The sequence below is a fragment of the Oryctolagus cuniculus genome, chromosome 1 (assembly GCF_051225735.1).
Source record: "Oryctolagus cuniculus isolate XC-2025 breed Fujian yellow rabbit chromosome 1, ASM5122573v1, whole genome shotgun sequence".
Lineage (NCBI taxonomy): Eukaryota > Metazoa > Chordata > Mammalia > Lagomorpha > Leporidae > Oryctolagus > Oryctolagus cuniculus.
The window spans coordinates 21,277,128-21,299,948 of NC_142867.1; the positions used below are offsets into that span (position 1 = coordinate 21,277,128).

At 58.8% G+C, this 22,821-nt stretch overlaps 1 protein-coding gene across 1 annotated transcript in view; it reads left to right on the top strand.

Annotated features, from left to right (window-relative positions):
- Positions 1-21,008, top strand: part of ALX4 (ALX homeobox 4) — a 40,992-nt gene extending 19,984 nt beyond the window's left edge. The window contains exons 2-4 of the mRNA XM_002709067.6: positions 8,397-8,707; positions 13,780-13,908; positions 16,994-21,008. Coding sequence (XP_002709113.1) covers positions 8,397-8,707; positions 13,780-13,908; positions 16,994-17,323 — 770 coding nt within the window. The 3' untranslated portion in view covers positions 17,324-21,008. The remainder of the gene's footprint in view (positions 1-8,396; positions 8,708-13,779; positions 13,909-16,993) is intronic.
- Positions 21,009-22,821: the final 1,813 nt, after the last annotated feature.

Below are 22,821 nucleotides of genomic sequence, written 5' to 3' on the forward strand. Positions count from 1 at the left end.
TACTGGTCTCTTCTTCTGACTTGTTATACTTTTTTTTTTGAGTTTACCATATAAAGCATAGAACTCCTGGAATGAAGGAAAAACCCACAGAAGTTAGAGAAAGGGAGAAGGAAGCCCGGGGACAGCGGTGGTCAACGGCACGGGTTCGGGGCAGGACATCCCGGTAGGGAAGTTGTCTGTGCTGTGCCCTGCGGGAGGGGAGGCCGGGCCAGGGCCTGCGTGCAGGGAGGGGGTGAGGTGGGGAGGCTGCGGGTCTGCCTGCAGGGCCCCGCGTGCTGTCAGCCTGACGAGTCAGGTGGAGGTTTCACACAACTAGACCCAAGCCTCCATGAGCCCCGCCTTTCAAACGGACAGTCCTCTCTCCTAGCTGTGCCCCCATGCCACGGTGGGGATCTGTTTGAAAGGTGTTCAGGTTGACCGGAAAGTCCCAGTAACAGAACGTCCAGTAAAGACCTGGGGGCCACGGGAGCCCTCGGGGAGGGTCAGGGCCGGATGGAGCCGGGACACCAGGGGTCACCAGTGTCACGGAGTCCCCAGGCTGTCTCAGCCAGGGTCCCATTTGTGAGGCCTTTCTCCATGGCCTCTCTCGCAAGCTGCCCTAAACACCCTCTGGCCACCCCCAGGGCCCACTCAGCACCCAGCCCAGCACCCAGCCACAGCTGCGTCCCACATGCTTCCCAGTGCTGCCTTCAGATAATGAGGTTTTTTTTCTTTAAAGCAAGCTTATGTTTTATTTCATTTTCATGAGCTTTTAAAAATATTTATTTATTTTAGTTAAAAGGTATAGAAAGAGGAGAGATAGAGACAGAGAGAGAGATGAGGCATGCATTGGCTCAGTCCCCAGGTGCCACAGTCAGGGCTGGGCTGGGCTAAGCTGAAGCTTAGCTTAGAACTCAATGGGGGTCCCCGTGTGGGCAGCAGAGACCCCATACTCAACCTACTGCCTCTCAGGGTGCACATTAGCAGGAAGCCAGATCAGAAGTGGAGGAGCTGGGACTTGAACTTGAACTCTGATATGGGAGGTGGGCGTCCCAAACAGCTACTTAACTGCTGGGCCAAGTTCCCAGCTCTCAGGTAATGTCTTAACCTGTCCATGGGAAAAGAAATAGAAAATTAACTCACACCAGAAAAAAAAAAAAGCAACAAAGTTAAAAAGGTAACCAGAAAGAAAGTTCTAGTTTTTTGTTTGTTTGTTTGTTTGTTTGTTTTTTGATAGGCAGAGTTAGACAGTGAGGGAGAGAGAGACAGAGAGAGAGGTCTTCCTTCCGTTGGTTCACCCTCCAAATGGCCACCATGGCCGGCACGCTGCGCTGATCCAAAGCCAGGAGCCAGGTGCTTCCTCCTGGTCTCCCATGTGGGTGCAGGGCCCAAGCACTTGGGCCATCCTCCACTGCCTTCCTGGGCCACAACAGAGAGCTGGACTGGAAGAGGAGCAACCGGGACAGAACTGGTGCCCCAAACGGGACTAGAACCCGGTGTGCCGGCGCTGCAGGCAGAGGATTAGCTTAGTGAGCCGCAGCGCTGGCCAGTTCTACTGTTTTCTAAGAACAGATACTCCACAGCCTCCCTGCCCTTGTGTCAAAGCGGAATTTACATAACGCAAGATGAACATTGTTCCATGCACCAAAATGCTGTTCTATCATAGCAATTTCATTCATTTGTTCACCAGCTGTTTGGGGAGCACCTACTATGTGCTGGCTACACTACTGGGCATCAGACAGAAAGGGTAAACAAAGCAAACATATTTGGCCCCTCCATGTTTGTTTTATGGGATGGAGGGACAGGCACCAAGCAAAGGGAAAACAAAAACATACACAATAGTGAATGCCAGGAAGGGGCTTCCACTTACGGGAACTTTAACCCATCCCCCACCCCCTACGCTTGGATATTTTGGTTATTGTCAGTTTTTCTGCAGACTAACCAATGCCGTGAGGAACTTCCTCTCTAGGTACATTTTTGGACCCATCATTAATAATTCCTTTAGAATAAAATCCCAAAAGTAGAATTTTTGGAGGAAGCCATATACACTTTCAAATAAAAAAAATTTATGTTTACTTGAAAAGCAGAGACAGCAAAAGAGAGAGCGAGAAAGCGATGGAGAGAGAGCCTCCATGGCTGGCTCACACCCCAGACGCCTGCAACAAGTGTGGCTGGGCAGGCAGAAGCCAGGGGCCCAGCACCCAGTCTCGATCTCTCACCTGGGTGGCAGGCACCCAGGGCCTTGGCCACCATCCACTGCCTCCCAGGGTGCACGTGACACGTGGCTGGATCAGAAGCGGAGCAGGGACCCATACTCAGGCGCTCCGATCTGGGCTGCGGTATCCCAGGCAGTGTCTCAACTGCTGCACCAAACACCCACCCCTCGACTTTTTATTTAGTTTTTCATTCATGTAGTTGACCATGATTTTGCATTTTCTCTTTAGTTGCACATTTTTAAAAAATGTGCTGACAAATTAATTTTTTGATGATCATTTCATGAGATTTAGTGCACTTGGGTCCAGAGTGGTGTGTTCCCGCCTCCATCAGCACGGCGCAGCCCCCACACGAGGGTGGCCCCTTCCAGACAAGCCCTCCCCTCCCCCAGCCACCTGGCGTCTAAGGATCTGCTCTCTTGCCCTGTAGCTCTCTGCCTTTCCCAGAAAGTCACATTTTGACAACCTGGAATCACACACCCAGCAAGTTCTGAGGTGGGCTTCTTCTTTAAAAGGAAAAAATTATTTATTTGAAAGGCAGAGTGACAGAAAATGAGAGAGAGAGAGAGAGAGAGAGAGAGGGCGCTTCCATTTGCTAGTTCACTCCGCAGATGGCTACAATGGGCGGAGCTGGTCGGGGCCAAAGCCAGGAGCCCAGAGCTTTTCCCCGGCCTCCCAGGCGCACTAGCAGGGAGCTGGATCAGAAGTGGAGCAGCCGGGACTCCCACAAGGGATGCTGGTGCACTTGTGGCGTTGTGCCCTGACACGGCCCCAGGATGAGCCTCGTTTGCAGACCACAGGATGCCTTTGAGGTTCCCTGTGACATTGTTGATGTCAGTGTCATCCGCTCCTTTCATTGCTGAACACTATGCACTGCCTGGGGGTCTCCACAGCTGTGAAAGGACCCTGAGGTGTGTCCAGTTTGGGGTGATGGGGAACAAAGCTGCTGTAAGCATTTGTATACAGATTTGCAAATAAAGTCTTCATTTATTTAGAGTAACTGCCTTGTGGCGGGACTGCTGGGTCCTGTCTGTTTCATTCTGAAATTCACTGCCAAGCATTGCCCCACCGGAGACGGAGGGGAGCTCCAGTTGCTCCGCCTCCTCGTGGTCACTGGGCATCAGTGTGTGGGGGGGTCCGGGTTGCCATGGTAACAGGCATGCAGCGGTGTCACCCCGCAGCGTGCAGAACAGCAATGAGGTTGAGACCATCTCATGCTTATCTGCTTGCTGCTCTCTGTGTTCAAATATTTTGCCCATTTTTTTAAAAAAAATCACATTGCTATGAACTGAGCTCCACGCCTCTCTGGATGTCCTTGGTTTTCCCTGCTGCCCCTCAGCTGTCCCCGGTTCCACTTAGACCCCCTTCCCTCCTTCGCCTGCTGGGGGCCGGGCAGTGTCGCACGCTTTGCTTGTCCGGTTGGTGGGTGTTGGTGGACAGGTGTGCCCACGCCAGCTTCGGAGTGGCTGGCCTGAGCCCCAGCACTTGCACCCAACCCTGCTCTGTAGACTGTCACCCCTGGAGGGCGGACACCATTCCGCTCAACCCAGGGCCCCCAGATGGGCTCCGTGCACACTTGTTGCAACATCATCTAGTTCCAGCATTATCTGCAGAGCCCTGAGCTAAAGTAGGGACATCGAAGAGGCAGATGAGGTGGGGTGGGGACATGATCAATGGCTCACCTTTAACCTCCGCCCCACCCCCGCCCGACTGTTTGGACAGCAGTGGGTTTAGTCAGTGCCCTTTAAATGGCATGAAAGGGCCCCATGCTGGCCTGTTTAGTTTAAGGAGATCATATCGGTGCTGTGCGCGCCGCCACGGGGTGTGTGGGGCCGGCTCGCTGAGAACAGAGCGAGCGGCATGTCCCCCGCAAAGCAGATGTTTGAAGGGAAAATAGATGTAATCAAAACCATGGGGGATAAAATTACTCAGCCCCCTTAGCCACCCACTCCTTATGCATGGCCTGGGCACACACATACACACACACGTCACCCATGTCCAGATCCACACCTGTCTCTGCAGGTATGGATACTCGCACACACACACTCAGCTGCATGTACGCCTGCAGGCACCGCAGCCCACCCGTGAGCCTGCACTTGACCAGGCCAGCATGCACATCTCGTCCACAAACCTGCCCACAAGCCACCGCACGCATGGTCCCTGTACCCATTTCTGGAGGCAGACTCAGGCCACGTGCCCTGGGGCGCCCGTCCATGCGCACGGCGGGAAGGCACACACGGAGGCCACCAGTGCTCTCTCACTCTGGACGGCTCTAGGCGTTCTTTCTCCTTCGATCTCAGCTCCCCTGCTTGCCTGCCTGGAAGTGAACCGAGCCCGCCATGCCACTCGGTGGCACCAGGGTGAGTGGGAGGGTCCAGGGAAGTAAGAAAGGGTTTTCCTCCGCTTACCCAGCAACCCCTTCTCTTTGTATCTCTGCCTTTAAAAAAAAATAATAAATTATTAGGGGCTGGCGCTGTGGTGCAGCAGGTTAACACCCTGGCCCGAGGCGCCGGCATCCCATATGGGCACCGGTTCTAGTCCCAGCTGCTCCCCTTCTGATCCAGCTCCCTGCTATGGCCTGGGAAAGCAGTGGAAGATGGCACAAGTCCTTGGGCCCCTGCACCCACATGGGAGACCCAGAAGAAACTCCTGGCTCCTGGCTTCAGATCGGCGCAGCTCTGGCCATTGTGGCCAATTGGGGAGTGAACCAGAAGATGGAAGACCTCTCTCTCTGTCTCTACCTCTTTCTGTAACTTTGTCTTTCAAATAAATAAAATAAATCTTTAAAAAAAATACTTAAAAAATTTTAAAAAGACTGGGGAAGTTGCAGATGGGAATTCTGTAGTTTGGGACCCCTCAGCCTTGGCCCTGGGATAAACCCCTCCAGGTTCCCCGCCACCCGCTGTGGGAGGGGCAGCAGCACAGAGCTAGTCCCCAGTCCCCACGGGAGCTGTTCCCCGGAGGATGGGGGATGGCGATGACGCTGTCTCACAGGGTGACCTGCCCCCACGCGCCCTCCGCAAGCTCTGGAAGCCCCGAGCCCTGAGGAAAGCCTGCCCGACAGCCCGCCACGCTGCTGTCTCCCAGCAGCTCGGTGGGTTCCCGGCGGGCCCTGCCCTGGGCGTCCAGGACGGTGGCCTACCTTTTAGCGCCTCCCCTGCGACTCTCCTGCCTCCTTGCTCCCGGGCTCTCCCTGTTTCCTTGCGTGGAGGTGTCACCTCCGCCACGCGAGCTGTCGGCCTTGCAAGGCGGCGCTGGGTTTTGCATGGCCGTCTTTGCTGCGCCCTGCCCACCAGGAGCCTCCCCAGGAAGCAGGTTCATCGGTTCATTCAACCGGTTCAGCCCGCACGCTGCAGAGCACTGGCACACAGTAGGTCCATAAACACAGCCGGTCAGTGAGGCTTGCTAGGACTCGCTCATTTACTCCTGGGCAACCTCTTAGGGCAGCTCTGCTGTCTGCCCCGTCTTACGCTAAGCTGTGAGCTGAGAAGGGGCAAATGACCGGAGGCCCCGGTTCTAGGCAGGTGACATCCTGCAGACAGAACTGGACACCCACAGCTTGATCAGGTGCTGGTTGGCAAACACAGGTGATGACTGGGGAGGCTGAGACAGGGCAGAGGACAGTCGCAGTCTGGGAGGGCTGCCTGGAGGAGCTGGTGCTTGACCGATCTTGGAAGCCAGCTGCAAAGAACGGATATTTTAGGCTGATGGCTGGCGCTGGGGGCTTGGGGAAACCAAGGTGGTCTGTGGGTTCCTTTGCTCTGGAGTGACCCAGCCTCATGGTGACCGTAATATTGAGACGGACTCTGCAGGGCGAGCTGGATCCTGACACAAGCCCCTGTGCAGGCCCCTGGGGGAGCAGTCCAGGTGGGGAACAGTGTACTAGGTTTGTGTGGGGCCAGCCCTCATCTGTCTCAAACAGGCAGGACAGCAGTGGGGACCACGGCAGCTCCTTAGAAGGCACGCAGATGCTGAGAGGTGTGGCCCTGGCTCCCAGGGCCATGGGGCTGCCTGAGGAAGGGCCCTGGGGGTGTAGCCCAGGCCCGGGGGCGACGGGGAAGGCCTGGGTCTCGGGAACAACAGTCCCGCTGTGCCGGAAGCTGGAGAACCGTCCCCCAGCGGGGACGCGGCCAGGCGGCGGGAGGCTGGAACCGACCACTACATCCGGGGTCTCAGCTGAGCCCCCGAGGGCCCTGGCCTGTCGCTCAGACCAGCCGAGCTCTCCCTGGTTGTCTAAATGGGGCCCAGCCTCAGGATGGGGAGGGGGTGGGAGGCCGCAGCGCAGTTCCTGTGGTGATGCCAGGGCCCTCTTCCCTGCTCCCTGGGGATCTTCTGCCCGTGCCCGTGACCCTGGGAATGGGGCTCAAGCCCGCAGGCCAGGGCCGCAGGGGCTGGTGCTCTGCGGGAAGTCAGGGCAGGGTCCTTCCTGTCTCTAGATTTTTTCTCCTTAGTTGAAGGCAGGAGTCGGAGCGGGTCCCCACCGACCTGCGGTTCCTGCAGCTTGGAGCTCCCCCTGCCCAGTGCCGCACCGCGCCGCGCACACGGTTACAAGAGGGGGCCCAGGAGCCAGTGCTGGGGCAGGAGGGGGCAGGGGCTGCCCACCCCGCACCCACCGCGGTCTGGCCTCCAGGAAGTTGCATAACAGGGTTGTTTATTTTTGGTGAAGCTGGGTGGGATTTATTTCCTTAAAAAAAAAAAAAAAACCCAAAACATAAAACTTATTTGTCTGCCAGGAAGATAAATATCTTTGCTGAAAGCTCTTGGCACAGCTACCAGCTGCAGTTTGCATAATGCTGTCACTGAAGCTGTGGCCGAGTGTGCCTGTGTGCCTGTCCGTGTGTCTGTGTGTGGGTGTACGTGCGCATGCGTGTGCCTGGACTCATGTGGTGTCATGTGTGATGTCCCGGCTGTTCTCTCTCTCACACACACACATGACCCCGTGGCCTCTGCACCCTCCTCGGGAAACACCTCTCCTCTCTCTGCTCGGTGTCCTGGAGAGGGGATGATAATGTCACAGCCAGTTGTCCCTCTCAGCTGCCCTGGGACCTGCCCGCCATGCTTGCTGTGATGATGGGAACCTGTGCGTGGGACAGGCCTTGTCCCGTGTTCCCCAGGTGCCTCATTCATCAGCTGCTTCCTCTAGCTCCCCAAGGTTCCCTTTCCCCACGTCACAGACAAGGGAGTGTGGCGAGAGAGGGCCTCACGCCTGCACTCCAGACACCGCGGTGGGTGTGCTCCCCGTGGTGCTCATGGGTGCCCGGCCTGGGCTCCGGGATGCAGAGACCCCCACATTCGGGGAACTTCCCCGGGTCGGAGGTAGCTGGTCCTCCCGGGGCCCCAGGCCTGCGAATCCACACGGGGACTGGGAGTTACCTACACAGCCAGTGCTATGCTGAGTGCCTTCTTTGCTAACCTCTTTGCTGCTCACTACTGCCCTGATGGGGAAAATCCCACAGGTCTTTTCACTCCCATTTTCTGGAGGGGGACACTGAGGCCCGGGGTGATTAAATGAACTCTGCCCGAAGCAGAGAGCTAGAGAGTCCTCAGTACCGGATGCCTTGGGGCGGGCTGCAAAGTCCATGCCCTGGGGGGCTAGTCTGCCTAGGATGCTGGCTGAGCTATCGGACACAGACGCGCTACTTCCTGCCCCCTCCACGCGGGCTCCACCTCCTCATCCACCACCTGCATGGGTGGATGGTGAGTTCCTTCCAGCCCTGAGCTTCTGGGGCACCCCATGACGTCACACAGCAGTGGCCCCGGATGGCAGCAGCCAGGTCACAAGGATAGAGTGGGCAGGAGCCTGTTTGTCAAGGGCACGGCGACCCTCAAAGCTGTCCCGCCCCAAGAAAGGACGACCCTTGTGTTCTCAGGAGGTGACAGCAGTGGGGGGGAGGGGAGGCTGAAGGGCGAGGGGAGGTGACCCCTAACACCTGGGGCAGAGGCGCCACAGCTCCTGTGGAACCCAGGGGTGGGGTCAAAGGTGATGGAAGTCAAGTTGGCCAAGCAGGAGTCCCACGGCAGGGATGTGGGCAGGGAAGCTCCGAGCAGGACTTGCCCACGCAGGACTAGAAGCAAAGTCTCCCAACTTCCCCTCCACTGTGCTTCTGGGAGGAGGAGAGGGTGTGGACTGGAGTCCCCCAGTACCCTGCCCCCACTCGCTTGGTGCAGTGTTGTTTCTGACCTTGTCCTTCCCCACCCCCCCAGCCAAGGAGAGCTCCCTGGGCGAGCCAGAGTTACCGCCGGACTCGGACCCCGTGGGGATGGACAGCAGCTACCTCAGCGGGAAGGAGGCTGGCGTGAAGGCGCCCCAGGAGCGGGCCAGCGCCGACCTCCCGAGCCCGCTGGAGAAGGCCGACTCGGAGAGCAACAAGGGCAAGAAGCGGCGGAACCGCACCACCTTCACCAGCTACCAGCTGGAGGAACTGGAAAAGGTCTTCCAGAAAACGCACTACCCGGACGTGTACGCGCGCGAGCAGCTGGCCATGAGGACGGACCTCACCGAGGCCCGCGTGCAGGTCAGTGAGGGCCGCCTGGGGCTGGGGCCTCCCTGGGCCGGACGGGCGGAGCCGGGGTGGGGAGGTGCCCCGCCTGCTCGCTGTGCCCCTGCCCCCAGCCATAGCCTCTCTACCTGTATCCACTTTCCCATCGGGCTTCTCTACCGGGGCGGGGGAGGGTGCCTCGGGTTGAGGGGCAGGACGCCGGCCACCTGGGCTTCCAGACCCCACTGGGTATGAGATTCTGGGCCCTCTCATGAGCTACTGGAAGTCCTAGTCTGGGGCAGGACACGGGTCAAACATAAAGGCGTCTGCGGCGACCCCCTGGCAGAAGCAGAAGTGGCCCCGTCGTCCCTTTGCCTGGGATGGCTGCCCCTTCTGCCATCTGTCAGCCCCCAACTCAGCGTGCATCCTCTGAGTCTCCCTGACCACAGCGGCTAAAGCAGGAGCCCCCATCCCCACACTCAACCAGCAGCACCTAACCCAGCACAACACAGCAGAGCCCAACACGGCTCACTCAGCGCAACCCAACCCAACACCCTGGAACCCAACCCAACTTGATGCAGTGCAACGCAAAATAGCTTCAACCAGCACCACACAGCACAAGCAGGCCACCTGCTATCACGTGACCCTATTCGGTCTTGTTGCTAGAATTTGTGCCTGGCAAAATTATTTTGTCTGCTCCTTCTAGAAGGTGAGCTTCCCAAGCGCACGCGCTGATTGTCACCGTATTCCCACCAATTAGAGGAGATCAAAGCAAAGAATAAGTATGCGTAGACCCTCAGACCTCCTTGGGCCAGAGAGCCAGGAGGAAAGCAGAGGCCACTGAGTAGCTAAAGCACATGTGACAGAAGCCGCCCACGGAAGCTGGAGCTGCCGCTTAGCGGGGCAAACGCCAAGCTCCGCCTTCCAGGTAGCACAGCCAGCGCCTCCGACCCTGCCCTCCAGCTGCACAATGGAGGCGGAGCTCTTGCAACAGTGGAGAAAGGGGGCCGCTGATGAAGTCTGGGACGCTCCTGGAGGTGCTGTGTTGAGGTGGGAAAAGCCACTCTTCTGTCGCGTGTGCGTCTGTCGCATGGTACCCAGCGTCAGGACTCCCTGTGCAGTAAAAGGACGATGACCTCTTCAGTAAAAACAGAGAGACGATGCTGAGATGCTGCCCCACAGCAAAGGCGGAGTGTTGCCTCTGCACACACATACACACGCACGCGCACACACACACATGTGTGCGCACACACACACTTAGGCCTACTTAGGCACACACACTCTTAGGCCTACTTCAAAAACAGCTGAGACCACTTACAAGTAAACATTTGTTATTTCATGTTTTTAAGAGCTATTTTATATATTTGAAAGGAAAAGAGAGAGAGAGAGAGAGAGAGAGAGAGATCTTCCACTCATTGGTTCATTCCCCAAATGGCTGCAATGGCTGGGCCTGTACCAGGCTGAAGGCAGGAGTCGGGGACTCTATCTGAATCTCCCACATGAGTGGCAGGGACCCAAATACCTCGACCACCTCCTGCTGCTTTCCCAGGAGCGTTAGCAGGGAGCTGGATCAGAAGCGGAGCACCTGCGACTGGCACCAGCGCTCTGACGTAGGATGTTGGCATTGCCAGCGGCAGCTTAACCTGCTGCACCACAACGCTGGCTCCAAAGCTTTTATTTTAATGTTTTAATGTAAGAATAGAATTATGTGCTGAAATAGAGAGGTCATGATGTCAAAAACTCTAGGCTAAGGATCATCAACCCTGAGCTTCCTGGCAACCAAGGCAGAAAGGGAAACCCTGATGGGTCGCATGTTTTATTGTCTAATGGGAAGGCCATAGACTCACAGAATGGTACTGTGGGTACAGGTCGCTCCATCTCCTCTGACAGCCGAGGTGGAAGAGGCCCCGAGGTGGGACCTGGTCACCCAGAGTCGGCCGGGACCCAGTACCAGTGGGGACCCTGGCATCGAGGCCTCCTGGGTTCCAGTCCGGTGCTTCTTTGCCTTCGGTTTGCTGGCCCGGGACTCGTGCCAGATTGTTTCGAGTCTTTTTCTTTGTATAACGGCAGCAGGGTGGGTGGGATCGTCGTGTGCGTCAGACCTCTGGGTTGAGCCCTGAGCCTGGCAGTGCCCTAGGGGGTGGGGCTGAGATGGAACCCCCTGCCTGGCTCTGCAGACTTTGTTCAGCGCTCACACTCAGCTGGTGGCAAAGCTAGGTGCCTGGCGTGGAGTGGCAGTGGGGACAGGGAGGGAGCGACAGGAGTCCCAAGACGGACGTTTCCTGGGAAGAAGCCTGGGGTTTGGCCCTGCTCCGGGGGCTGTAGGGGCCTCTCTCTGCTGTCTGGGATTCCAATCACCACAGCTGGTGTCTGAAGACAATAAGACAGAGGCCTCCCCGCCCTAGGCCACCCCGCCCCGGCCCCAGATGGGCTGCGGTTAGGGGGCCTCCGCCAAGACAGTTGGTTCCTTGCACAGCCGGGTCCTCGGGAGAGGCCTGTGCTGAGTGAGGCCGGGCCAGGGTGGCCAGGAGCGGGGTGGTCCTGGGGCGCGACTGGGACCTGGCAGTGAGCTCCCCTTCCAGGGGTTGCACCGCAGAGATGGGTCCCGAGACACGGCAGCGCTTGGGTCGGGTAGGAAAGGGTGTGCCATGCCTCGGGAGCTGTGGGTGCGAGCCAGTAAGCACCTGTGAGGGTGGCCCTGGCGCCTCCTGGGTTAGGGGTGAGGATTCTGCCGACCGGCCAGGCTGTCTGTGCTCAAGCCTTGACCGGGTTGCAAAAGTCACAGCTGAAACTGGGGCCTTGCACACAGGGTAAGGCCCAGAGAGAGACGGACCCATGGGAGCAGTAGGCCTGCATGGCCCTCGCCACTGCCCACCTCCTAACCATCTCCACCGAGAGCCCTCCACTGAAGCTTCCGGCCTGCCCCCTGCCCCCGGACACTGCGCCCTGTCGCCCTCTCGCTCAGCCCCACATGCCTCCCTGCACTTCTAGACCCCCTGATGGGCACTGGCCTCTCCTTCTGCCCTTGGGTCCCTCCAGCCCGGCCCTGGGTCCCTGTCCCACCTCCACATTCCCTTGACTGCGACAGCCACCTAGAACCCACAGTCACTGGGGAGCCCCCAGCAACAAGAGACTGGACTTGCTCCATCCCCAGAGCCAGAGAGGAGCCAAGGATGTCTCCCTCCAGTGGGCTGCCCTCCTCCCCCTCTCCTTCCCCCTTCTCAGCTCCCCCCACAGCAAACCCTGGGAGGCTGAGGCAGGAGCAGAAAGACTGAGCTAAGCCTGCAGGAAATTAAACATGAAATGAAAACAAGCTCCTCTGATTCATTCTCTCTTCCTGCCCCCAGCCCCCCAGCCCAGGCCACTGATAAAGGGGGATCCCGTTTCAGCAGTACAGAGGGGAGACCCCCTGGGCCCTTAGCTCCCAGTGGGAAGCCTGGGCCTGGAGGTTCAGGGGCAGGGCTGAGACCCACCCCCACCCCCCATCCCCCCGCCCAGCCCAGAGGAAGCCGGTCTCCATGGAGGACGCAGGAAGAGCCATTCTCCCACACCACGGTGCAGATGGAGAAGTGGAGGAACTCAGAACCAAGTGGTGCAGTGCACGGGAGGAGTGCGTGGACACGCACGCACGGTGCCCGGAGCACGCACGCTTGTGTACCTGAGCTAGGACGGGGAAATCGAGTTGGAGCAGAATGAGGAGTGGGGATAGCATCTCTTCTCTGCTCCTGCACTAACATGAGACCCATATCCCTTGACCTTTTGACCTCTCCCCTCTAGAAAAAGACAGCGAGAAAGGTCAGGAGCAGAAGGTAAACAAATACGGAGTATTCTAAAGACCCGGTGGCAGAATTTCCCATCATCTCCCCTGCTGCTGGCATGAGAGGCGTCATCCCTGTGCCTGTAAAGATGTCAGTCCCATTTGACTGATGCAGAAACTGAGACCATTGGCAATAGCCATGCTCCCCGGAGCCTATTGGTCAGCTTCCCTCCAAGGCCAATCGGCCTTCTCCCTCCAAACAGTGGTTCCTGGGAGAGGCTCGGCTGCTCCCACGCAGAGGGGTCGGGCTGCATGGCTCCTGCTACTGCTGCTCACGGTAGGCATGGGAGCATTTTCACCCAGACAGCGGGGGCAGCATTTGGCACCTGTGTCTGCATCCAAGTCACGGGCCAAGGGGAGCAGACCCCAAGGGCTCTTGTCCCTAGAAATGTTCCTGCAGAGGAAAAGGACCCAACACTGCCCACCAAGGAGCTGTCCCCTCTCCAGCCAAGTCTCCAGGCAAACCAGTGTCCCCTGCCCACCCCACGCCCAGTGGTGGGTGGGCTTCCGCCATCCCTTGGCACCAGGCCACCCCCCTGCAGGAGATCTTACACAGCCAAGGGCAAGCCCCTCTCTTGTCATTCAAGGGCCTCCAAGACCCAGCTTCAGCCTCCTGGCTTCCTTATATCCCACTGCTTCCCCTGCCCTGGCCTCCCCTGTCTTCCAGACCCGCGTTGCTGCTTCTAAATCCAGGCCTGGGCTTTGCTCCTTCCCACTGACCACTCAGGGCCCAGCTCTGGTCCTCTTCCCCAGGAGGCCTTCCCTGATTGACCCTCTTCCCCAGAAAAGCCCCTCTTATTCCACAAGGGCTTCCCCCTGCTTACACATGTCAAGGTTTAGAGCTGGGAGACTCTGTTTCCCACAAGAAGGCTGCAGAGAGGATGGGGGGAGGTCAAGACCCTCAAGTGCTGGACCGAGCCTCCTGGAAGCCCCGTGTGACCGTCACAGCTGTCCTTGGGTTGCCCAGGGAGCCTGTGGCCCTCTGAGGATCCGGCACCCTAATGCTGAGCTTGGTTAGATGGTTGCTAGCGAGATGACTAGTGACGGGTCTTGTGTGTGTAATGCTTGCCTGCTGTAGGTTTTGAAGCAGGAAAACAGTTTCTAGCCCAATACCAGGCTGCTTTTCCAGCCCAGTGTCGATGCTTCCAGACAGAAAGCTCTGCGAGACACAGGCAGAGGGTAACCTTACCTGTGGCCCTGCAGCCCGACACACCAACAACTGGGCCCAGTGGGCGCTCAAAGGGGGCGATGTGCATGGCCTGACCCCTGTGTCGGCCACCTTGTCCTGCAGGTCTGGTTCCAGAACCGCCGAGCCAAGTGGAGGAAGAGGGAGCGCTTTGGGCAGATGCAACAGGTTCGAACCCACTTCTCCACAGCCTACGAGCTTCCCCTCCTCACCCGCGCTGAGAACTATGCACAGGTAAGTCACTGCCATGGCCCCTTTGTTCCCCAGCCCCGGGCACTCTGAGAACGGGCCCTGGGAGCAGCCAAGTCCATGGAGATGGCTGCCCCTGAGCCACATTCCAAGTGTGTGCCTGTTTCCAGCTCAGTGTGGGTGGCTCAGAGCTCCTTCTGCCCATCACATCATCATCATTGTCCAAGATTTGGCTGGGCTCAGGGAAGGGACGGTGGGGACAGTGAGAGCCCCTTTTTCCCCTGCCTCCTTGGCCCCTGCCCCAGCTCAGCTTTCCATCACTGTAACAGAAGACTCGAGGCAGCAAACTCTAAAGAGAAAAAGAGGTCTTGAACTCACAGCTTTGGGGGAACAGCATCCAAGATGGGCTGGCCCCTTGGTCTGGGGTGCAGTGAGGGCAGCTGGTAGTAACACACCATGGCGGGAACACGTGTATGGGGAAGAGCTTATGGCACCCAATGGCAAGCTGGAGGGAGACTGGGGTCCCCCAGTCCCTTCCAAGGGCACGCCCCCAATGACCCAGGGACCTCCCAACCCCTCCTCACTGTGCCACTCTGGGGACTGCGCCTTTCATTGTGGCCCTCTGGGGGACACCCAAGCCAAAGCTGTGGCATCAGGACCGGGGCGGGTGGAAGGCCCGGGGCTGCAGGCTACCAGCTCTCACTCGCAGTGGCCCCTGGGAAAAAGAGTTGTGAAATTTGGAAGGCTCGTGGCCAGGTGAAGATGAACATGGAATGGTATTTTTTTTTTTTTTTATTTCTTTGAAAGGCAGAGGCAGAGAGAGAGAGAGAGATCGATCTTCCATCTTCTGGTTCACTCCCCAAATGCCCACATGGCTGAGGCTGGGCCAGGCTGATGTCAGGAGCCAAGAACTCCATCTGGGTCTCCTATGTGGGTGGCAGGGGCCCTGGTACACTCTTCCAGGCTGTGCATTAACAGGAAGCTCCCTTTATTTTATTTCTTTTTATTTGAGAGGGAGAGAGAGAGAGAGAGAGATGGAAATCCAAGTCCCTAGGTTGAGGTCCCTCCGAGCCCCAGGCCTTTCTCACCTCACGCAAGTGTCCAGCTGTCTGAGCCTCAGTTTCTCCACCTGGAAACTGGGCACCATGGAGGTATCCACCCCAGCTCTTTTGTAAGCTGCTGATGGTAAGGAGACTGCCAGGACTCGCCCGAGAACTGCACGGTCGCAGAGGTGGTTTGCAGGCGCTGGGCTCTCCCCGGCTTCTGTGTGCACCACCCGCCCTCCTGCTGCATCTTCCCAGGTGCCAGCAGCGTCCTGCAGTGCTCGGCGAGGTGCCGAGGGACGAGGAGGCCCCTGCAGAGCTGCGTTCTCGGCCAAGCCCACTCCTGACGGCCCTCAGACCCCCGCAGCAGAGGCGCCAAGCCTGGCCCCTCCCCGCAGGCAGCCCGCGAGCCGCACGGGAAGCCCTCTCTCTCCTTCCTGCCTCTCTCGGTGCCCGGCTAGCGATGGGCGTCTGGGCTCGCACCCGGACCAGCTCTGCACCTTCCTCCACGACCTCAGGATTTACAGCCAGGGCTGGTGGGAGGTGCGGCTGAGCAAGGTGGGCTCTTTCTACAAGCGCTGTCTGCAGCAGCTCCAGCCCCTCCCCCTCCCCCTCCCCAACCCACAAACCCAGCCTCCCTGGGTCCCTAGAGGACTGAATTCTCATCCTATCTCCTTGGCCTTGTCGCTGCTGCCTGAGATCCAGAGCCCCCCTCACCCTCCTATCACAGATGGCCAATCCCAGGCCTCTTGTAAGCCACAGTAGTGAGGCACCCACCAGCTCCCAGTGGCCTGAGCCCAGGGGGTACACGTGGCATGGCCAGTCTGCCAACCATTAGATGACCCTCAGGATCTGGGGTGGCCAGAGGGCAGGCCAGGCCAGCAGAAGCCTGCTTGAGGCCACTGAGACCCCCATGTGCATAGCTAAGACACGCAGGGTCTCGTCCTCCATGCCCCGTGTCCACCTCCTGTGAAACACTTGGGCGGCACCACAATGTGACGCTGGTGAGGGAAGGGATGGCAGTTGCCCGGATGGAAGATAATGTGTGCCTGGCTACCCTCAGCCTCCCCGGGGCCTGTGGCCGTCCACCCTCGGCCTCCCCGGGGCCTGTGGCCGTCCACCCTCGGCTTCCCCGGGGCCTGTGGCCGTCCACCCTCGGCCTCCCCAGGGCCTGTAGCCGTCCATCCTTCTGTCGCCTTCTGAGGCAGCCCCTTCCACCCTCAGTTCTCCAGCCTCAGTGTTGTCCCAGAAGCTCAGCCATTGACCTTAGCTTCTGGGAGGAGTTAGGCCCCCTGCTTCCCACCCACAAACCTGGAGCCCAGGGCTTTGCTCTGGACGCCAGAGCTCTGTGAGTTGAGATCATCTCACCTTCCTCAGGTGCCCTTGGGAGATGAGGGAGACACAGCCACTGTCCACGGGTGGAGAGACCAAGCCTACAGGGCATCCGAATGGGGACACCTGCTGGGCTGAGGGGACTGGGCCATCAGCCAGCCCTTTAACCAGTCCTGCTGAAGTCAAGTTCAATGCTTATGACTAACTCACTATCTGCTGCTGGCCTGGCCCTGGGACCAGGATCCATTGCGTGATCCCACTTCCCCTGTGGGTGGGCGTCTTGGTGTTGTCCGTCAAGGTTCAACACTCAAGCATTTTTTTTTTAAATAAGATTTTATGTATTTATTTGAAAGTCTGTTACACACAGAGAGAAGGAGAGGCAGAGAGAGAAAGAGAGAGAGAGAGAGAGGTCAGTCTTCCATCTGCTGGTTCACTCTCCAATTGGCCTCAATGGTTGGAGCTGCACCAGTCCAAAGCCAGGAGCTTCTTCTGGGTCTCCCATGTGGGTGCAGGGCCCCAAGGACTTGGGCCATCCTCCACTGCTTTCCCAGGCCACAGCAGAGAGCTGGATCAGAAGTGGAGCAGCCAGGACTTAAACCGGCACCCATAGGGGTTGTGAGCACTGCAGGTGGTGGCTTTACCCGCTATGCCACAAGCATGTTTTCATTATGAGCATGGCCTCGGGCAGGGAGCTAGACCCCTCCCACCCCGCCCTCCTGCAGCGGGCCTGACACCTGTCTCTTCACTCTCCCCAGATTCAGAACCCGTCCTGGATCGGCAACAACGGGGCTGCGTCCCCAGTGCCAGCCTGTGTGGTCCCCTGTGACCCGGTGCCTGCCTGCATGTCCCCTCACGCCCATCCGCCTGGCTCTGGGGCCAGCAGCGTCACCGACTTCCTGAGTGTTTCTGGGGCTGGCGGTCACGTGGCCCAGACGCACATGGGCAGCCTGTTTGGAGCGGCAGGCCTCAGCCCAGGCCTCAACGGCTACGAGCTGAACGGCGAGCCGGATCGCAAGACCTCCAGCATCGCGGCTCTGCGCATGAAGGCCAAGGAGCACAGTGCGGCCATCTCCTGGGCCACATGACAGGGCCCCCGCTGCCCCATGCCCTGCCCTCCCCGGCCTCGGGGCTGTGGCCACGCCCATGCTTTCCAGGCCCCCAGCCCTCCCCCACTCAACTTTCCTTTTAGGAACCTGGCCTGGCCCAGGGGCCTGACCCACAGCACTTTCGGCCGCCCCAAGTCAGAGGCCCCGTGGACCGCTGGGAGGGAGGGGGCAGCAGGTGCCGGCCCCTCCCTGGCGAAGGCAGTAGAGAAAGCCAGGAGGCCCCTTTTTGCAACTTTACATCCACTGTAAGGCCCTTCTGCCCAACCCCTCCCCCCTCACTCCCGCCCTGCTGAATTTGACCTTGAGTCAAAGTTAGGTTCCCGCCCAGACCAGCAGCCGGGACAGCCCTGTCTTGTCCACACGTTCCCATTCTGTGGGACCCCTGGTCACCAGGCCGGTGGCTGTGTCAGCCCTGCGGGGTCAGCTGCAGCCCCCATGGTCCTTTCTTCCCGAGAGCACACACAGTGCTGCTGGCCGTCTGGGTGCTGGGTCCCCTGGAGGAGTGGGTGGCAGAGGAGAGGCGTGGGAGGCTGAGGAGCCCGCGGCCACCCAGCACTGCGGCCCCAGGGGCGACTCCTCGGTGACAACTCTGAGTGGACATTGCAGGGGAGGAACCAAGAACACACCCGACCCCCCTCCACGCCCCGCCAGGCTACTGTTGCTGGTGGGCAGGAGCTGGGCTGCTTTGTTCTCCGTCCGCTCGTCCGCTCGGGGCTGGAGCCCCCTCAGGGCCCCTCCAGGAAGACCTGCAGGTGCTTCTCCCTTCCTGGTCCTGCACTGGCCCCTGTGGGCCGCATCTCCGTGTCCTGGACCCCGAACACTGAAGCTCTGGCTTCAGGCCACGGCAGCAGAGGGTTAGGAGCAGCGCAGAAGCTGCGTGGCCAGGCTCAGGGCCCTTCCGTGGCTGCCCACTGGCCACTCTCACAGGTGGGGATGCGTGGGGACTCCGCGTTCCTCCCCCTGTTGCCTTCCAGCCTGCCCTGCCCTTACCTGTCTTATCCCCAGGGCGTCAGAATACAGCCTGTCTCTCTGGCCTCGTGAGCTCCCGTGGGTCGCTGTCTCCATGGCAGGATGCATCCCTGAAAGCCAGACTTCCCACCTGTCCAAGGGTTGAGGTTGGGGTGGGAGGGGTCCCCTGTCTGCCTGAACTTGACACCTGCTGCTGGGGTTTGGCACCTGGCCCCAGCCCATCAGCTAAGCTGATGGCACACAGTGACCGTCCCCAAAGCAGGACCTGCCAGCAGGGAGTCCCCGGCCAACAGCACTTCCCTTTCTACCTTATGCCTTGCTTGCTGCCCGTGAGGAGTGCCAGCCCCGCTAGGCTCAGGGCCGGGACACAGAGTGGGTTCCTGGCTTGAGCTGAGAGAAACCTTGACATTGACGAGTGAGAGCCCTGCCCTGGAGCTGCCCAGGGTCTCGGTGGGTGGGGGTGGGTGCCAGGAACCCCTGTCCCCCTCGCTTACTCGTGTCTACTTTTCACAAGAGACCCTTTTGCGGTCCGAGCTGTCGAACCCATCTTAGCGTGGTGAGCAGGGTCTTGGGCATTGAATGAAGTGTTCTTGAAGGCTCGGCGTGGAGTGTCAAATGTTTGAAGAACTGGGGGTGGCATTGAGGAAGCCCCTTCCCCGTTCTGAGGTTCTCTGAGAGAGCTCAGAACCCCCCCCCCAAACTCAGCGAGGGCAAGGACGGACTGGAGGCGGGAACCGTACCCCATTTTCTCCTCAGCCGCTCTCAGTGGCTGGGGAGGGGCAGGGGCCACGTTTCCCCCAGAGAGAAGGGAGCCAGGGCGGCTCCAGAAGCAAACTGGCTGTGGCTGGGTTCTTCTGGAAGGGGCCCCTGGCCTCCATGCCTGTGTCCGGTGGCTGGGCTAGACCCAAACCAGGCACATTTCGACCCAAAAGCTTGAGAGGAAAAGGCTTCTGTTAGGAGAAGGCTCCGTGGCCGGGGTCGCGGCACAGCTGAGAAGCGCCTACAACGTCCCTGCTCCTCTCGCCAAGGCGACCACCTGTCCCCCAAGGCCCATCTGCCCGCGGAACCACTCCAAGGGTCTCCCTTAGCCCCTTCACCACGGAGAAGGGTGACTCAGTGACTGAGGGTGAGCAGAGAGAGATAGGAGAGGAGCCGGTCCTGCTGCCCATGCTCCGAGGGCCTGGGCTTTCCTGGCGGCCAGAGCAGCAGGTGCACGGCTCCCCAGAACCTCCCTCCCATCTCTCAGGAAGAAACCACAGGACCTTGGCTCCTCCCTGGGGTCTGGATCAGCAAAGCCAGCTAAGTTAAGCTAAGGCCGTGTGGCTCGCTGGAGGGCCACGCCACCTGCCACGTGGCTCACTGCTCAACGAATAAGCTAAGAGAGGTGAGGTTTTCCTTGGGCCATGAGGAAGCAGTGGGTAGCCGGCAGGTGAGCGCTGTGGGCCCCTCAGTGTTGGGGCTGAACACTAAGGTGCTGCTACCGCCCTCCAGAGCCCTGGCCGCTCCCTGGCATGAGGGCACAGGGGGCTGCAGGGGTGGGGCCACAGGGGGGCTGGTCTCCAATGGCGCCTGGAGGACATGGGCTTTTGTAACTTTCCTGGAATTCTTGTAACCATACTTGATTCTCAGCTCTCATGACCGTGTGTGTGTCCAGCTTTGGGGCCAGGTTGGTTCCAAGACACTGCAAGGAGGTGGGGGGGAGGGGCAGGGGGAGGGGCAGCGAGAGTGACAGGGCTGTCCGGTGTGCACCGCTGTGACACACACAGGCCCCAGCTCAGGTGCCCGCCCTCCTGTCATTTTGGCTAGGTAGGCGAGAGGCACGTCCCCACGTCTCCCCCTGCTTATGGGGTCACCCCGTCTTGGGGCTGCGTGGCGGTGAGACCAAATTCAAGGAAGATAACTCTGGGCTTCCTGGTCCGTTGGGCGGCCTGAGGCTCAGGCCCAGCTCGGGGAGGACAGCTGACAACCTGGCCCTCAGGATAGGAACCATCAGCAGGCCAAGCCAGAACGGTTCGACAAAAACCCTGCATGTCAGACGCGTCCACCCCACTTCCTGCAGGATGTCGTAGGGAGAAAGCCGTTTCCATTGGACACCCTCATGGCATCGAACAAGGCGATCGCTAGCCCTACCCTCTCCTCTCTCTCCCCCGTTCACTCCCAAACATAGAGCTAGGCCTTGATACTACTGATTTTGGAGAACAGTTTGCAGCGTTTAATACTCTGGGTGTGCAGTGTGGCCAGAGAGAGCTGAGTGATAGAAGGAACATGAACCTCAACCAATACTTACTGTTCTCATTGTAAGATATTTTAACCCTGTGTAAATGCAACTTTTCCTTTAGCTTAATGGCCTGGGGTGGAATATTAAAAAATATATATGAAAAATACATGAAAAATTTCAGAAAAAATGTACAAAAAAATTGAGGTCGGTTCCATAAAGTGTTAACTGCCTATACCACCATGTAACTACATTATAGCAAAACTATTAAAAGAAATGTTCTTGCCTTTTACAGTAAGTTATTGCACTTACATCTCCCTGGGGAGGGGAGGAACCCGAGGGGAAGTGGACTGAGGGGCCCAGGCCCGGAGCAGCATGAAGAGCAGACACAGCCGGACGCTCCCAGAACACCCTTTGCTGGGCAAAGCCCACATTGTTTGGTTGTTGTTGTTTGCAATAAACTCCTTCTCCTTCCTCCTCTCCACTGGAATCTGTCTGTTTTGTTCCTGACTTGTGACAGATGAAATGTGATCAGAGGGGGCCCCTGAAATCTCACGTTAATTGAAGTCGGCAAAAAATACTAACAGTGCCCTTTTGAACTGCTGACACACTGCAGAACGGATTACCGGGGCTAGATTAACAACAGGTGGCCGGCCAGGGCTCCTGCACAAAGCAGCCAGGGGTGGGGGTGGGGGGGGTGGGCGCCAGGCCCTCCAGGCTCCCCCAATCGTCCCAAAGGAGCTGCCTGGGGGTGCCAGAGCCCACCTCCCAGCCAGCAGAACGGGTCACAGCGGCAGCTCCCTGCCTCCCCTGGGTCTCGTGTGTGCTGGGCCCCCACATGGTGTCCTCAATGCCAGTGAATGGTGCTCATCTGAGAGGGTGGGTGGCGCCAGGACATGGCGGCTTCGGCTGCTGGACATCAAGAGTACAAGACGGGCCCCCGGGAGAGGGAGGATCCCGCCCCAGCTCTGCTGCTCACCTCGGCCTGGAATGACTTAAATTTTTGCTTATTTGTTTGTTTGAAAGACAGCACATGCACACGGACTGGTTCACTCTCCAAATGCCCACAATGGCCAGGGTTGGGCTGGGCTGAAGTTGGAAGCCAGGACACGCACACACACACACACACACACACACACAGAGAGAGAGAGAGAGAGAGAGAGAGAGGGAGAGATCAATCCTCCATCCACTGGTCCATTCCCCAAACACTTGCAACAGCCAGGGCTGGGTCAGGCTGAAGTCAGGAGCCTGGGACTCCACCCGGGTCTCCCACACGGATGGCGGGGACCCACCTCATGTGGGCACCAGGGACCCAGCCAGTGACGCCGTCACTGCTGCCTGCCAGGGCGCTACGCCAGCAGGAGACTGGAATCTGGAGCAGCGCTGGGACCCAGGCACTCTGAGAGGCGTCCTTGTCCTAAGCAGCGCCCCCTACTCTCAGGACTGTTTTTAAAGCAAGGCTCTGAAGACAAACCGTGAAGTAGGGAGGGCCCGGTGCCTGCAGAGGAGAGGTGTCCCCTGGCCTTGCAGCCGGAAGGTGACTCAACAGGCGACCGGCAGTCCCCAGGGGACCACTGCCCAGAGAAGGGGTCCTCCTTCTGACCACCCAGGTGCCTGCCACGGTCACGCCTGCAGGCTGGGAACAAGCACTCTTCTCCGTCTGGCTGACTGCCTCTGGGGAAGGCTGGGAGGACCGTACATGGGCAGAGCGACCTGGAGGACCCGGTTATGCCCAGCGCGGGGGTCTCAGGAAACTCCCTGCTCTCCCTTCTTTCCATTGATTTCTTGGGGCCGTGTCTCCGATTTGCTAACTGTGGGGTAAGTACGTGCAGTGTAGACGCAACAGGGTTTCGAGCTGGCCTGGAAAAATGGCATCGGTCACATATAAGGGCTTGGGGCGGGGGTGATGGTGGTGCTTGGACGCTCCACACCACTCACTTCCGGGTCACGGGACAGGAAGTGACGCAGAGGGAGGGAGAAGCCGCGGACGAGCCACAGGCAGGGGAGGCTGTCTCCCCTCCCAGTGCTGTGTTCCTCCAAACCCTGCAGAGTGCCGCTGGGTGTGGCTACTCGGGATGAGGGAGGCTGGCCTCATGGGGTCGCCTTGGTACCCTGGGATGATTCGCTCCAGGACTCAGAGCGAACCTGCGATGCTCAAGTCCTTTAGAAAAAAAAACGCAGAGTATTTGTATATGAGTCCTACCACCTGCACACATCCCCCTGTACGCTTTATAAAAAAGTTGTATTTATATGAAATTCACAGTGAGAGAGGGCGCGCGCGAGAGAGTGAGAA